The sequence below is a fragment of the Carassius carassius genome, chromosome 35, assembly GCF_963082965.1.
Source record: "Carassius carassius chromosome 35, fCarCar2.1, whole genome shotgun sequence".
Lineage (NCBI taxonomy): Eukaryota > Metazoa > Chordata > Actinopteri > Cypriniformes > Cyprinidae > Carassius > Carassius carassius.
Window position 1 is genome coordinate 5,534,713 of NC_081789.1, and position 16,067 is coordinate 5,550,779.

At 37.3% G+C, this 16,067-nt stretch overlaps 1 protein-coding gene across 2 annotated transcripts; it reads left to right on the forward strand.

Annotated features, from left to right (window-relative positions):
- The first annotated feature begins 272 nt into the window (after positions 1-272).
- LOC132115904 (short transient receptor potential channel 1-like) lies at positions 273-16,016 on the forward strand. 2 transcript variants are annotated; one of them, XM_059524311.1, is made up of 13 exons: positions 273-773; positions 1,948-2,102; positions 2,250-2,351; positions 2,532-2,734; positions 3,121-3,252; positions 3,950-4,145; positions 5,429-5,765; positions 8,830-8,969; positions 9,284-9,442; positions 12,301-12,488; positions 13,086-13,287; positions 13,790-13,984; positions 15,093-16,016. In XM_059524311.1, exons 1-13 carry the CDS (start codon positions 608-610, stop codon positions 15,318-15,320), a joined length of 2,403 nt encoding a protein of 800 aa, XP_059380294.1. In that variant the 5' UTR covers positions 273-607; the 3' UTR covers positions 15,321-16,016. The 2 variants fall into 2 exon arrangements, with proteins under 2 accessions (XP_059380294.1, XP_059380295.1); XM_059524312.1 differs by lacking the exons at positions 273-773; positions 1,948-2,102; positions 2,250-2,351; positions 2,532-2,734; positions 3,950-4,145 and having other exon boundaries at positions 3,158-3,252.
- The last annotated feature ends 51 nt before the right edge of the window (positions 16,017-16,067 follow it).

Here is a 16,067-nt window from a genome sequence, read left to right on the forward strand (position 1 = left end):
ATATTGTTTTCCCCTTGCTAATAGCTCTTCCTTGTTTTATTGTCCTCATTGGTAAGTTCCTTGATGGTTCGATTGAACGTTTTAAAAAATAAAACCTCACCGGCACACTAAACACAAGTGTAATAATACGAAAACACGCTCAAAATAATTATGTTGTTAAATATGCAACACTAAATGATGCACGTTAGTTGTGCTAATAAAAAAGGTTCTTGCGGACATTCATCTCTTATGTAACTATGATGCTCCAGAGGCAGTGACAGAGCGCGCATGCGCATTTGCAACAGCATCAGCACCAGCGCTACAGAACATCGCGATGCTCCAGCCTCTTCTTGTGTTTACTATCGTTTAGGGAAGATTTGATTATGAAAACCTTTAGATGATCCTTATACATGCTGATGGATGTTTTTTTTTTCTATCGTACCATACACATAAAAGGAGAAGCGGATGTTACATAAAGAGCTCTGACAGGAATCAATTTCTCATTAACCGCGAGGGCCTTATCAGAGCACGTAGCGTCGTTTACATCAAGATTGACCAGGGCTCTTGTTTTAATTTCGGTGATTTCGGTGGTTTCATGTGTATAAAGGTGTAAGCTCTGCTCGGTGGGATGCACATCAGTGCTTTGCCGTACTCTCTCTCCGTTATAATGGCTGCTCTATATCAGGGCACGGACTCGTCTTCTCCGGATAAATATCTGGCGTTAAAAGACGTCAGAGAGGTGAAGGAGGAGACCACTCTGGATGAGAAGCTCTTTCTGCTGGCCTGCGAGAAGGGTAAGTTCATGTACCACTCTAAAGGACGTGTTCTTTAGATATATTGTATAATACATAAATGATAATAATTTTATTTTGGGATTAAATAACATGAATTGCTATTATTTTTGTAAAAATAATTATGCTCTAATTCTAAATGTTTTGTTCTGATGGTATAGCCTACTGTAGTGTATAGGTAGCGTTGCATGTGATATTTTACATATATGTGGAGTTCTTGCTTTGTTTGGATGGATCATCATATTGTCAGTAATCTATATAGACATAAATTAATACATTTTTAAGAAGAAAAAAGATTTTGACTTCAAACAACAAGGTTTGGTAAGATATATGTAGCCTACTACAAGCTGTAATTTCTCTCTGTGTTTTCATTCTGTGTATTGTTGTTGCATTTAGTACTCTTTGTTTATTTATTCACACCATCCTTTTACTGTTGTTACCTATACTATGTTATGTATTTCTGTTTCCAGTATATAACATGCAACTGCAATCATGGCTATCCCCAGACTGGGCAAATGTCTACTGTACACTTAATTTGATTAATTGATTAGTTTATCCTGAAATTACTGTTTATGATTAAGTGAATCAAATGTATATTGTGTTACTGCCTTTATACAGTGTCATTGAGCTGGGAAAAGGGCACTATATAAATTACACATACTGTGTAGAACAACTAGGGAAACAAAACTTAAAGAAGTGCCGAAATAGAATGGTTGAACTGCTTGGATTTCTTAGAAAAGTAATGAAACAGTGATGATGTGAGAGTGAAATAATAGAGTTTAACAGTTTTAACAGTTCTAAGTAATTTCCTTTTCATTTTACATGACAAACTTCTAGGTAATAGTGATTTGTTTTGAGGTAAGTAGATTTTGAGAGCTTGACTGATGGTTCAATGTTTAGTGTTTTGTTTAACACAAGTGCATAGTTTATTTCCAAGCATTCCAGAAACAGCTTGGAAAACTAATGGATTTCCTCCAGTTACATTGTGCAGACAAGAGTCCGTTGCTATTCTTTTACCATATAAAGAAATCCTAAAATGGTTCAGGGAAGGATATCTCTCCTTTATGGTCTACATTAGTTTCCATCACAAACTGCTGTCCTTTCTTTCTGATAGCATATGTTGATGTTATTGTGTAAACCATTAAACTAATATATTGTTACCTTACTACATCTGAAGGAGACTACTACATGGTAAAGAAACTTCTGGAGGAGAAACGACATGGTGAATTAAACATTAACTGTGTAGATGTACTTGGGAGAGATGCGGTCACCATTTCAATCGAAAATGAGAATCTAGACATTTTGCAGTTGCTCTTGGATCATGGCTGTCAGGTGAGAACACACCCGTGTCATCATAACATGTCACATATAACATATTATGCATAACATGCTAGATAAAAGCAATCTGATCATTTGAGATGGATTTGTGTGTGTGTGTGTGTGTGTGTGTGTGTGTGTGTGTGTGTGCGTGCACCACAGGCCACAGATGCATTATTAGTGGCTATTGATTCAGAAGTGGTAGGAGCAGTTGACATCCTGCTAAACCATCGGCCCAGACGTTCCTCTAAACCTTCTATTGCGGTTAGGCTTTTTTTTTAGTTATTTATTTTTCATTTATTATAATTTATTTATATATATATACATATTGTAGTGTTTTTATATCAATAAATATATTAATAAATACAAATTATTTAAAATGTACCTAAATTGTCCTCAAAATTTCATATTGCATAATCAGATCCTTGTATACCCCATTTTTAGAAATTGATGCAGCGCATTCAAAACCCAGAGTATTCCACCACCATGGATGTGGCTCCAGTCATTCTTGCTGCCCACCGGAACAATTATGAGATTTTGACCATGCTATTAAAACAAGACATCTCTCTGCCACGACCCCATGCTGTAGGGTGCGAGTGCACCCTCTGTAATGCCAAGAACAAGAAGGACAGTCTCCGTCACTCAAGGCAATCATTTTTAAGTAATCAAACCATGAAGTGAATGAATAGTCTAAAAATATCAAAAGCCATTTTATTCACTGAGGCAGTGTTAATGAAAAATTTATTTTAAGATGCAGTTCAGATGTATTAGTTCAAAGGAGCAAAAATCCTTTGAAAAAAGAATCACAAGAATACAATTGAAGACTTATTAAGGCCATAGTCAGATCTTTATTTAAGAACAAATGTTTTAGCATATATGATAGATATCTTGAGATTTTGTGAAGTCTATACTGAAGAAGAAATATATTTGAAAAGCACAAACAGCAATCCTAAAGTGTATTTACAACGTGGAGTTGAGTTTGACTGCATTATTTTGAGTGTTCTGTTTCATCCTCCATCTGTGTCTGTTGCAGGTTCCGTCTAGATATCTATCGATGCCTTGCTAGCCCATCCTTGATCATGCTTACAGAAGAAGACCCCATTCTGAGAGCATTCGAGCTCAGTGCTGATCTGAAAGAGCTAAGCCTGGTGGAAGTGGAGTTTCGGTAATGGAAGAGTGATTAGGGATCGTAGCTAAATGGAAAGAGAGTTGGTTTGACAGTTTTACATGCATGCATTTATAGCAGATAATTTAATGGGGACAAAGGTTGTCAAAAGAGTGAGGATGTCTGCCCATGGTCAGTATAGAATGTTTTTTAAATTCCAAATCAATAGCTAAATTTAAACAAATTCACAATGTGTCTTCAGGTTTGCTTGAAAGGAAGAGAGTGATTCATTTCATATTATGCTTTTTTGTCGCAAGTAAACAATAAATAGTCAGTAATTTGATTTTAAATAAAACTTAAAGAATGCAAAATAGTTTCTTGGTAAGTAATGCGTGCACCATTAGCAGAGGTTTTTTCTGTAGCCGTTTTGGCATACATGAATTGCCCAGTCAGCTCAGAGAAATATATTATAATACAAACCTCTTGTTTGTCAAAAAGTAAGTGGTTCAGACAAATTTTTCTCTGATGGAACAAAAACGTGCATTTCTGTTTCGAGTAGCAATAAAATTGCCAACAATCACATCTAGGGACCTGTACATGTTGACACTCGCCCATGTTCCCCTATGAAACAATCACAGTCCAAACTATTTCTATAGTCTTCTTTGATTGACATCAAAACAGTGTCAGCCAAGTCCATGACAGATCCAGAAGAAAGAAGGTGTTTCTCATTCTGGATCTTGTTGTCATTATATTACAGCAATGATTATGAAGAACTTGCCAAGCAATGCAAGATGTTCGCCAAGGACTTGCTGGCTCAGGCCCGCAACTCTCGCGAGCTGGAGGTCATACTGAACCACACGTCCAGTGAGGACCACGTAGACAAGAGAGGCCTACTAGAGGAACGCATGAACCTCAGTCGCCTCAAACTGGCCATAAAATACAACCAAAAGGAGGTTAATGAAGATTTTTAACAAAACTATGCTTGTATCTTCAATAGCCTGGGGTGCATTTCCAGCCTAATCTCACGGCAATTCATACATATTTTATGAGGTGGCTAATTCATACGAATTCGTGCAAGCTTACTCGTACAAACTCAAAAGATTTTTGCTAAATCGTACGTATTTTATGAGTTGCACAATTTGTATGAATTTGTATGAATGACCTAAATCTAACCATACAATGATGTAACTTGCCTACTTAACTACCATAGTACGGCACATCATGGTAAAATGAACTAGGTTGTCATGTCTGTTTCCCATAACATAGTGATTTTGCAGCACATTTGTTGTTCAAACAACGTTGCTTCAACAATAGAAAATCAATGATAATTCACAAAGGTTATATAGCTTTTGCTAATAGATTGCTTTGAAACCGAATGTCATTATGGCCGTAAGTATTGACCACTGTGGACTACATCACTATTTTTGTTCTCCATTGTTTCGCTGTGATTGCAGATGTTTTATTCCATCACAAGTTCACTCTACATGCACATGCAACATACCTACATGCACATCCAGCACTTTCATTTTCTAGACAAACTGAAAGACATAGAATGAAATTTGTATACAGTATATGGAATGGAAGATGTTAGCATGCTCATTAGCTTGCTTATTTTGCTCAAAAGCAAGATCTATTTAAGTTCACGTCATGCTAGCGTAAAACTATACAGTATTTTGTGGGCTACAGTTCCATCCACACAACTTTGCAATGCTATTTGCGAATGGTTTCTGGAAACAACAAATCATGGAACTATATATATTGCTAACAGCAAAACCTGCCAGCGATGCTTTTGGGAAATGTACCCCGGTTAACAACGGTTACAGAGAAACCGTTTACCCAAAAAATTTTACTCGATTTATGCAATTTCTGTCTTGATTTGTTCCAAAACTGTATGAGCTTCTTTCATCTTTAGAAAAATGTTGGTAACCAAACAGTTGATGATTGCTACTGACTTTAATATTAGGGAAAAACATACTATGGACGTCAATGGTTACCGTCAATTATTTGGTTTCCAACAGTCATCAAAATATTTCCTTTTATACTCAACAGAAACTCATACAGGTTTGGAACAACTTGAGATAGAAATTATTTTTGGGTGAACTATCCCTTTAACCAATGGCCAGATATTGTTGATATATCAACATTTATTTTATAAGAAACCACCAGGCATATTTCTTGGGGGGTGTTTTTTTCTTGTTTTTATCTAATGCATTTTCTCATATTCCAATCTGTACAGTTCGTTGCCCAGTCCAACTGTCAGCAGTTCCTGAACACGGTGTGGTTTGGTGAGATGGCGAGCTACCGCCGCAAGCACACATGCTTGAAGATCCTGTATGTTTTGAGCGTGGCGCTGATGTGGCCTCTGCTGTCCATCTGTTACCTGCTGGGACCCCGTTCTCGAGTGGGCCAGGTCATCCACACACCTTTTATCAAGTTCATCATCCATAGTGCGTCCTACTTCACCTTCCTGCTCCTTCTAAACCTTTATTCACTGGTCTACAATGAGGATAAGAAGAACACCATGGGTCCCCCTTTGGAGCTGATAGACTACCTTCTCATTCTCTGGATTATAGGTGAGGATAGACGGCATATGTGTATGAACATGAAAAGTTTTCATCTACTATTTTCTCTGCATGTGCTTCCTATCTGACAAATATGAACCAAACAAGAATATTGTGCTGTGATTGCTGTTTCAACATAAAGCAAAAAAAATTTAATAATTAAAACAGACCCACCAGCCTTGAACTTCTTTGCATTATAAACATTCACTCCATCCATCTGTTCTTCATAATTCTACAACACCATTAGTATGACTGATAAATTACATAGATAATGTTCCTTGATGCGGAAGTTATAAACACAACTAGTGGTTAGCATCTCTCTGGAGCGTATTAGCATAATACCACTGGGTAATTTGTTGCTAATGGCACTTGTTTTAGTTTTTGTCAAATTTCTTTCTATAAAGACTTAACCTTCATGAATAAAATAAAAAGTTGATCATGATTTATGACCACAAATGCCAGCAGATTTAAGAATATCATATGATTATTAAAATGAAAACTGCACATACACCACAAGAGGGAGGAAGAGTATTATTTTACACTGCTAATTTAAGAATATACATCATAATTCATAACATTAAAAAATATATTTCATTAGATGTCCAGTTTGTTCTGATCAAATAACTAACCTTTCCATCTTAAAATTCTGTTGTTTACTGCTTTTAGTAACACACCCAGAATAATAGCAACCTCAGAAATGACATGAACAGAATGTCAATTGAAATTTTGACATGAAACTTGTATTGAGCCCATGGGAGCTGAGTATAGTCATGCCCTGCAGTGTGTTTTTTACAGCTGAAACTGGTTTTCAAACCGGTCCTGCGTGTAGTGTTATTACAGTATGTTCTGTGCCGAAAGCTTGGTGCGTGTGTCGAGAAATCCCAGCAGCTGTCAGTGAAGCACGTATCGAGGCTTGTATCGCTTAAGAGTAATGACGTCCGAAGCCTTGTTTGGCCAGAATCTTGAAAATCTTGAATCTTGAAAATTCACATTCCTCTGCACTGTTGAACCAAGCCATTTCCAGTTTTAGACTAATAATATTGCCTCTCCTACTTATTATGAGCAAAGACTTGATTTAAACACATTTGATAGGCCCATTCATTTCAAGCCAATATGCAGTTATGTTGTATTATGTTATACTATCATTATAAAATACATATTATATTAATTTAAATAGATTAGTCTATTTATTAGTCTATAATCTATGTGGAAATATATGTATATATACTGTATATATATTTTTTTCTTAAGCATTATGTCTAAGCCTTAATTGGCGCAAAACAGTGTATCACAGACCTCATCAGGTCACCTGTAATGTATCTGCTCGTTTTACACTTTTTGGCAACCAGGTGGTATTGTGAGCAAATAAAGGCTTGAGAAATGATCCCTTTTGTGAACCACTTAGCTGAAAAGCTTCAATGCTTCATAAGGCTTCATCTCACCATCACTACCTCCGAGCACCAGCACTGCACATTTTCTGTGTCTCCTTCATCTATCACACCTGATTCAACTCATCAGCTCATTAGTAGAGACTGCAAGAGCTGAAGTGGGTGTGTAAGATATAGGGAGACAGAATGTGAGGTGCTAGGGGTGCTTGCAAGACCAGTTTGAAAACCCGGGAAGTTCAAAAGAAATCACAATCAATCTTGGTTACTAGGTTACCCCAAAATCAACAATCTCCTTTCTGAGTTTGGATTATCACTAAATGTTGTTTTGTGTTAACATTGCAAGCTGTTTAAACTGTGGAGTTGGTTAGCCTTGCTTCAGACTGGCTGGCGCTAGAATCTGGACAGATCATTCTGGGCCTCTTTGTAGAATTTGGCTCTTTGGGATGTTCAACACCTATCTGATCAAATCTTAAATTGTCTGATTCACTCTGATACACCCTAGAGCTACAATATAATTTAATTTTCTGGCGTCATGGGTGCGCCTGTCTCTAAAGCCATTAAATACACAAATGCTTTGGAGAGTGCCATTTGTAAATGACAGTACATTAATCATAACACAACATAGTTACTATAGCTGGAAGATCAACAAAATATTTCTTTGGATAATACAATGAAATATATTCTTTATGAATGACAGCTATTACATTGTATTTTTTATTCCCATTGAGCCCCATTCAAAAATGCTAATTCTCTATCTAAACAAGTTGTGTTCCAAATAATTTTCAGTAAGATTTTGAGGTTCAAATAATTTCCAATGCATTAACCTTTGACTGTGAACAATCCAGGTGTGACCATTTAGCCTTTTCGAATCATGTCCATGACTTTCCATGTTTATACACACAGACACACACAGACACATGTATATATACTGTGTGTATATATACTGTGTGTATATATATATATATATATATATATATATATATATATATATATATATATATATATATATATATACATGCTGTTTTGTTATGTACTACAACACAATGAAGTGCAAATGGGGAAGTCGTGGACTAGTGGTTAGAGAGTTTAACTCCTAAGGTTGTGGGTTCGAGTCTCGTGCCGGAAATACCATGACTGAGGTGCCCTTGAGCAAGGCACCGAACCCCCAACTGCTCCCCGGGCGCTGCAGCATAAATGGCTGCCCATTGCTCTGGGTGTGTGTTCACGGTGTGTTTGTGTTCACTGCTGTGTGTGCACTTTGGATGGGTAAAATGCAGACCATGATTTCTGAGTATGGGTCACCATACCATTTTTTTTTTTTTTTCACAAATGGTATCTGCCACTATCTGCACTTAGTATAAATAGCATCTACTGTAAATACTGTTTAGACTTAGTGCAGACTTGTTTATGCTACTTACAGTTATATATTAAATATAATGACATATTTTTATTTAAATAAGTAAAAAAAAAAAATATATATATAGGCCTATATATACAGTATATATATATATATATGTATGTATATATATATATATATATATATATATATATATATATACATATTTCTGTCGAGCATGATTCTTTGAGTTACATTGCCCCTGGCAGGTGATAAAAAACCTGCTGTAAGGAATTTCGGATTTGCTGCTGGAATGAGTCTTTGCACTGATAGCAAATTCCTCTCTCTGCAGGCATGGTGTGGTCTGATGTGAAGCGTCTGTGGTATGAGGGATTGGAGGACTTCCTGGAGGAGTCACGCAACCAGCTGAGTTTTGTCATGAACTCGCTTTATTTGGCCACTTTTGCCCTAAAAGTGGTGGCTCACAGCAAGGTATAAACCCTGTCCAGAACATTTCATTCTGAGCACTTTACCAAGTTATTAAAGGACTAGTTTACTCAAAAAGGAAAATGACCAAATTATGACACGGACTTCCTTCCGTGGTACACAAAAGAAGTACTATTCTCTTCAGTTTATCCTTTGTGTTCCATTGAAGAAGAAAATGAAGAGTTTGAAACAACACAAGGATGTGTAAATTACAGAACATGTCATTTGTAAAATATATTTATATATCAACTTTGTGATTATATATACAGGTATTTTGTGGAAACTACATCATTTAGCATTTCCTTTGTCCTCTGCTTCAGTTTAATAACGTTGGTGAAGAGCCATTTGAAGACAGGAAAAACTGGGATGCGTTCCATCCCCTCTTGGTTGCTGAAGGCCTTTTTGCATTCGCCAATGTTCTGAGCTATCTCCGTCTGTTCTTCATGTATACCACCAGCTCCATCTTGGGGCCTTTACAGGTAATCACAACTTCCTCTATCTGTACTTCTTATCCATTTACTGCCACATCCAATGGAGTGTTTAACCACTGAAGCCTTTTCTTTTGTTACGTAATGCCCAGCGGTTGCATCGATAACACAGAATGCCAGAAATTCTCTCAGGTTACCTGTGATCTTATCAGTGCTGCAAATGTCAGTTTTCATTTCTCTTGAGTTGTTTTTCTTTTTCAATTCTCTGTTCTTGGATCTCTGCCATGGGGTTTAATTTCTTATTTATATGTATTTATTATAGTATGGGGTTGAATCTCATGAAGTATCGTCCACCACTTGCCAAATGCAGGTACTTTTTTTTTCTTAGTTTTCCTAAGAACCATTCAGTGATCAGATTGAATGATCTAAAGAACCTTTTCTCACTATAAAGACAAAACAATGGAAATGCTCTATGGATGTTGAAGTTTCTCCATAGATGCCCATAAAGATCCCAAAATATTAAGTGTGAGCTGGAAATCATGCCTCCAGACACTGTGGTGTGCAACCTGTATAACACGTTGTTGATTGGCCTTTCATAATTATCTTACTTATCACAAAACATGGACTTGTTAAAGTAACATTTCATTGTATCTTAAAGAATGATGAAGGATAAGCTGTCAAGGCATGCATATGTTTGTTTGGATGTGTAGTATGTGTCATGATTAAATCCTTGACTCTGGCAATGCTAATGCTACACTTTTTTCAGTCTTCCAGTCTTCATGAGATTCACCCTGTATAACTGACTTCAGCAGCTCTCTGTCTTTAGCAGCCATTGTCTTTCTGCAGTAGTTTCAGGGAGGTTGCATGATACAGCAGTGCTCTTCTCTGAGCACTCCAGTATTCGACGTGAGTAACACCATGTCAGTCCTGAGTTTATGTGTGAGTGGCTCTCTGCTCTTAGACTGAAATCAGTGTCTGGCTCTGCTGTATGGAAAAGTAACTCGCTCAAAGAGTGTGGTTTGGAATGATGCATATGAATAAACACACATTCTCAGCTGAAATGGATTGACGCATGAACACACACCCAACTGAAGATATTTAGAGGAAAGTGCCTTGTATTATTGCTTTTTTTTTTTTTTTGTAAATGCATGAACCTACCCACATTCTTAAATGCTTTCTATGTCACTCCCTCTACCATACAAACGTATGATGTACAGATACAAGAATGACAAAGAACACAGTCAAGTTTTCATACAGCAGACTGGGAAGGCAGACATTTACTACCTCATGCGTCATTGTTTGGCTAAGAGTGTCCAGTAAATCTCCCAAAGCAAAGATAAGTGGAAAACACTGACTCACTCCTGGATAAACGTCTGAGGACATATTTTTTTTCTTTGTGAGGGCAAGAGTTGAGATGTCCAAATGACTGCTTGAACTTTAAATTTAAGGAGCAAAATGGTGTTTGTATACCTACAGTACCTGTCTGAATTAGTTGAGTCTGTCAGGGTGAGAAGCCCTGATTATTAACATGCCTGCTGTGAAATATCTGATGGGCTGGTGTCTTGCCAAACCCTTGCTTGCTTGGACATAAAAGAGTCATTAGCAGAGCCAGATGGAAACAGGGTTTTTTATTTTATTTTTTGTATTTATTTTTTATTTATTTTTTTCTGTGCTGATACTTTCTTTTGCAGTTGATCACATATTATATGTTACCATTTGAATGTTTGGGATCCATAATCCATGATCCTTTTTTGTTATTATTATTAATACTAATAATATTAAAAAATAGAAAGTAAGCATTAAACTAATGAAAATAGATCATAACATTGTTACAAAAAAAAAATACATTTCAAATAATGCTGTTCAACACCAACATTAATTTACAAATTGTTATTAATAAATATTACTCTAATCAGTGTCATGAATATTTATAAACAATGAAACATTCTAGCGCTGTCATACAAAATATCAGGACTCTTGAAGCAGTCAGATTAGTGGACTAAACAAACTGTTTTATAACAAAGTATTATACGATTTCTAATCAGGCTTCAAATCGAATATTCAAAAGAGTTCTTTCAGTCTGCGTAATCACTTGGGGTTGGATTTGGGGCTTTGTATCAGAGACATAAGTTTCAAGTGGCTACTGCAAATTCCGGAGTTCAAAAAAAGGTTGAAAAATATTAGGTGTGGAAAATGCCTACAGGGGGGTTTGAGAGTGACACGAAAATGAATTTGTTTAATGGGAGTTGTTAAAAAAAAATACCCCAAATCCTGGCTATGTTTCAGAGCAAACACACAGTACAGAACATTACGGTTCACCAGTCAGACTTGACACAAGGAATTCATCTTGTCCCTTACCTCAACCCACACTGGAAAGACCAGTGGAAAGCACAGATAGACGCAGAGACCTTAAAAATGCTATGTGTGTACTGTAGGTAAGGGTTGCTTAATGTAGCTACCAGGAAATGTTCCCCTGCCATTACCCCCTAATGGGCCAAACCAATATTTACTTGAAATGTGTTTATCAGTGACTAGTTGTTATCTTATATATAGAATTAGTCAAATGTCCACTTAACCACTTAAAATGAACTTAAGAAAATATTTATATTAAATTAAAAAACATGTTTGAAACAATGTATGTGGTCATCTCCAAAAAGGACCAAATCAAACAAGCTTAATATATATATGAGTTGACAGCTTTTATTTCTTCTTCATTTCTCCAAACAGCAATGCATCAAAAGTTTTTTCTTTGGTAATCAACAGAAAGCAGCATGATGACAGTGGATCTTAAGTTGTATATAATTTGCAATATTTCTTGTTATAAGAGTCTTTCTATAGATCTCTGTATGTAAGTCAGTCTGGACTGCTCAGGCTTTGATGTGGAAGGACTGGTATGTTTGTCGTTGCAGATCTCCATGGGCCAGATGCTACAAGAGTTTGGGAAGTTTCTTGGCTTATTCTTGCTCGTACTCATCTCTTTCACCATTGGTCTGACACAGCTCTATGGAAAAGACAAGGACCTATCCAGCTCCAAAAATATAACGAAGGACTGCGCGGGCATCTTCTGTCGAGAGCAGAGCAACGACACCTTTCATACGTACTTTGTATTTCTTCTCATTTACACGAATCAGATAATTTAATTGTTAAAGGGACCATATCATGTTTTTTTTTTCTTTTCAAAATTAGCTTTTGCATCTTAGTTTACATAAATGCTCTTCTTGGACTAGGGAGGCAGTTTTGAGTTCTGAGTTCTTCCTTATGATATGACCTATTTGAAAAGTATTTGACAGACAAAATTGTTTTTAACTTTCTGTCACACAAGCCCTGTCCCAACTGGCACACTTCATGTGCACTTGCGGTCTTGCAGACTTGAAATATCTTCCTTGTACATCTATCCACCAAGTCCACAAAACCGTATGGTTTTCCATTCATTATTTTACCTTTCTGAAGTGTGCTCATGAGCCTCCCCTTTTAAGCTGCTGTGCTCCCTTTTGACTTTTACATGACAGTCAAAGCAGCATTACGTCAAAAAAGTGTATACTCAGAGGAAGACCACAATGGTTTAGGGTGTTATTTGGGACAAGGCCATAAATTATTGTTCTAAAGTTGCAAGATACCATGTTGACCATGAAAAAAAAGAGGTCTGCTTCAATAAAATCTTTTACCATAATCATTTATCTTTAACTTTCTCCAGGTTTATGGGGACATGTTACGCCCTCTTTTGGTACATTTTTTCCCTGGCACATGTGGCTCTGTTTGTTACAAGGATTAGCTACACAGAGGAGCTGCGGTCATTTGTTGGTGCTCTTATTGTCGGTACCTACAACATTGTTGTAGTCATCGTTCTCACCAAACTCCTAGTGGCCATGCTGCATAAGAGCTTCAGACAGATTGCTGTAAGTGACCCTTGAGATGATTTGATGCTTTCTCAACATGATGTATGATGTGTTCCTGACAAGTAGATTTAATAAAAGTTTCACATATTCATCTAGTGTTAGTATCACATAAACACTATGGGTTCTCCAAACCTGATGGGGGCAGTAGAGATTTGAATGTGGTCTAATCGGTTGTTTGAAGGAGTTCTATCCATTTTCATTCCTGTTCATCTCAACAACCTTTGATCAGCTGGCACATATAAGACTGGAAATAGGTGACCTGGATCCTGACATCATTGCTTATGGACAAAATCACCTAAGTTATCAAGTGCCATGTGACTAATCACTCACAAATTGTGATAAATAGGAATACTAACAGACAGGAATATTCAGGTATATTACTCTTTGTATCAGGAAGAATACACATACACATAGTTACTTATACATGTGGAAATATGCATCAGGCAGGTAGCAATAGGTAGTGAAGACATTATTGTACCTTGAAGATTTTATCTGCTTTCAGAATCATGAAGATAAGGAGTGGAAGTTTGCCCGGGCCAAGCTGTGGCTCAGCTACTTCGATGACAAGTGCACACTGCCTCCACCTTTCAACATCCTACCCTCTCCCAAGACCGTGTGTTACTTGGTCATCAGCTTGAGCAAATGGATTTGTTCCCACACCTCCACAGGCAAGGTCAAAAGACAGAATAGCCTCAAGGTATGTAAGTCATATATGAACTTATATTTGGCAAAATCTGCCTAATGCACTGTCTATCCATAGTTTGAATTTACTGGTATTTATGGATAACTGACCTATTGACAATCAGGTAAAAACTCCTGCTCTTAAAGACTTCCCTGCCCTGGAGGGCCAATTCGCTGCAGAGTTTAGCTCCAACCCTGATTGATCGAGAGATTGAAATTGAACAGGCAGATTTACAGTCTTTATTTTGCATATGGACAGGTGGACATATGGACACCCTTGGTTGCCCACAAAGACGGTAAATCTGCCTGTTCAGTTTCAATCTCTCGAGAGCAGGAACAATAGAGAGCTTAAAGTTTATGAAAGGTTTGTTCAGTCCTGTTCCTGGAGGTCCACCTTCCTGCAGAGTTTACTTCCAATCCCAAGTAAACACAGCTGAACCATCTAATCAAGATCGTCAGGATTACTAGAAACCTGCAGATAGTTGTGTTGGAGCTAAACTCAGCAGAGGTTTGCAAGGGGTTGGATTGTTTTTTGGGGGGGGGGGGGTGGGTGGAGCTTAACTCTGCAGGACAGTGGTCTTCCAAAAAAAGGATTGGACACCTCTGGTTTATGAGAACTGTCGGTACGCAAGATTCATTCTCAGTACTATGAACAACTCCATAGCTGCATACACCAGGGATGCCAATCCTGCACCAGGAAGGCTCTAACTTTAAACGTAATTGAAATACAACAGAATCAGGTAGTCAAGTTCTTTAGGTGTGCTCAAAACTTCTAGGCAGGTGGAGCTAAACTCTGCAGGAAGTTGTCCCTCAAGGAGCAGGATTGGTCACTTCTGGCTCTGTGTTTATCTTTTGGGCTAGTTGTGTAGAAGCATAATTAGCATGTAGCAACATAACATCCTGTTATAATTCATTTGTGAATTTGGTGGAAAATAACTACACCACTTTCCAAAAGGTTTGCCTGAGCATTGGCCAAGTATCAGGTCTAGAACCACAGTGTGCACCCTTTTGGGAAAAAAGGGGTAACTTAGAATTGGCACCATGTTAGTAAAAGAGAGGCAAGCTCTAGACATATTATGCCTTGCAGTCAGCATGCCAGTGATCCTCTAACTCTTTGCTTCCAGGAATGGAAGAACCTGAAGCAGAAGAGAGATGAGAACTATCAGAAGATTATGTGCTGTCTTGTTCACCGTTACCTGACCTCCACAAGGCAGAAGATGCAGAGCACTGACCAGGCCACGGTAGAGAACCTCAATGATCTGCGGCAAGACCTCTCCAAGTTCCGCAATGAAATGAGAGATCTTTTGGGCTTCCGCACCTCCAAATATGCCATGTTTTACCCCAGAAACTAAGCCATTTCCATTTAGTAAAAGTGACCCAGCATGCTCAACGATGCTCTTCTTCTTTTTCTTTGGAAGACGAAAAAGTCCTGGAACTCTACTGGAATAGTATTACTGTATGCTCTGTTTATTCTACACCAAAGCCTGCAGAATCATAACTTATGTAATATTCTTGCATCCTACTTGTTTTCTAAAAGTGTAATTCTTTACAAATAAATAACATTTATTATGAAGATTTTTTTTTAATTTAACTTGCATAAGTTCTTAGTAACTTGCAGTATTTGAATATGTAATTTAAGATTAATTCACATTTAATGTATAGTAAAGACACAGTCTTCAACCCTGCTCCTAAAGAATCTATCGTAGCATTAATTTTGGCAGGTCATGTTAGTCAAGCACTCTGAGCCCTTGGCAATTTTATCCATGCTTGGCTGCATGGATGCGCATGGAGTACTTGCCAAGAACGGAACCAAATTGCCAATCAAAAAACTGTATGCTAATTGTCAATCATCTTTGACAATAGTGGTCCTGACAGAACCAACTGTCCTGCAATGTTTATTTCTAACCTGCTTGTAATTTTCTTCATGTCAAGTGATCATGAAGACTTTGTTTGACTGGTTTGTGTATTTGATTATGGTTGGACCTAAACTACACAGGACAGATATTTTAACGCTGGAAAGAAACTCTTAAAAAATAAACCTGTCCCTTTCAAGAGTTTATTAAGGAGTTAAATGTTTGAATAGTGCCCTTCATAGTCAA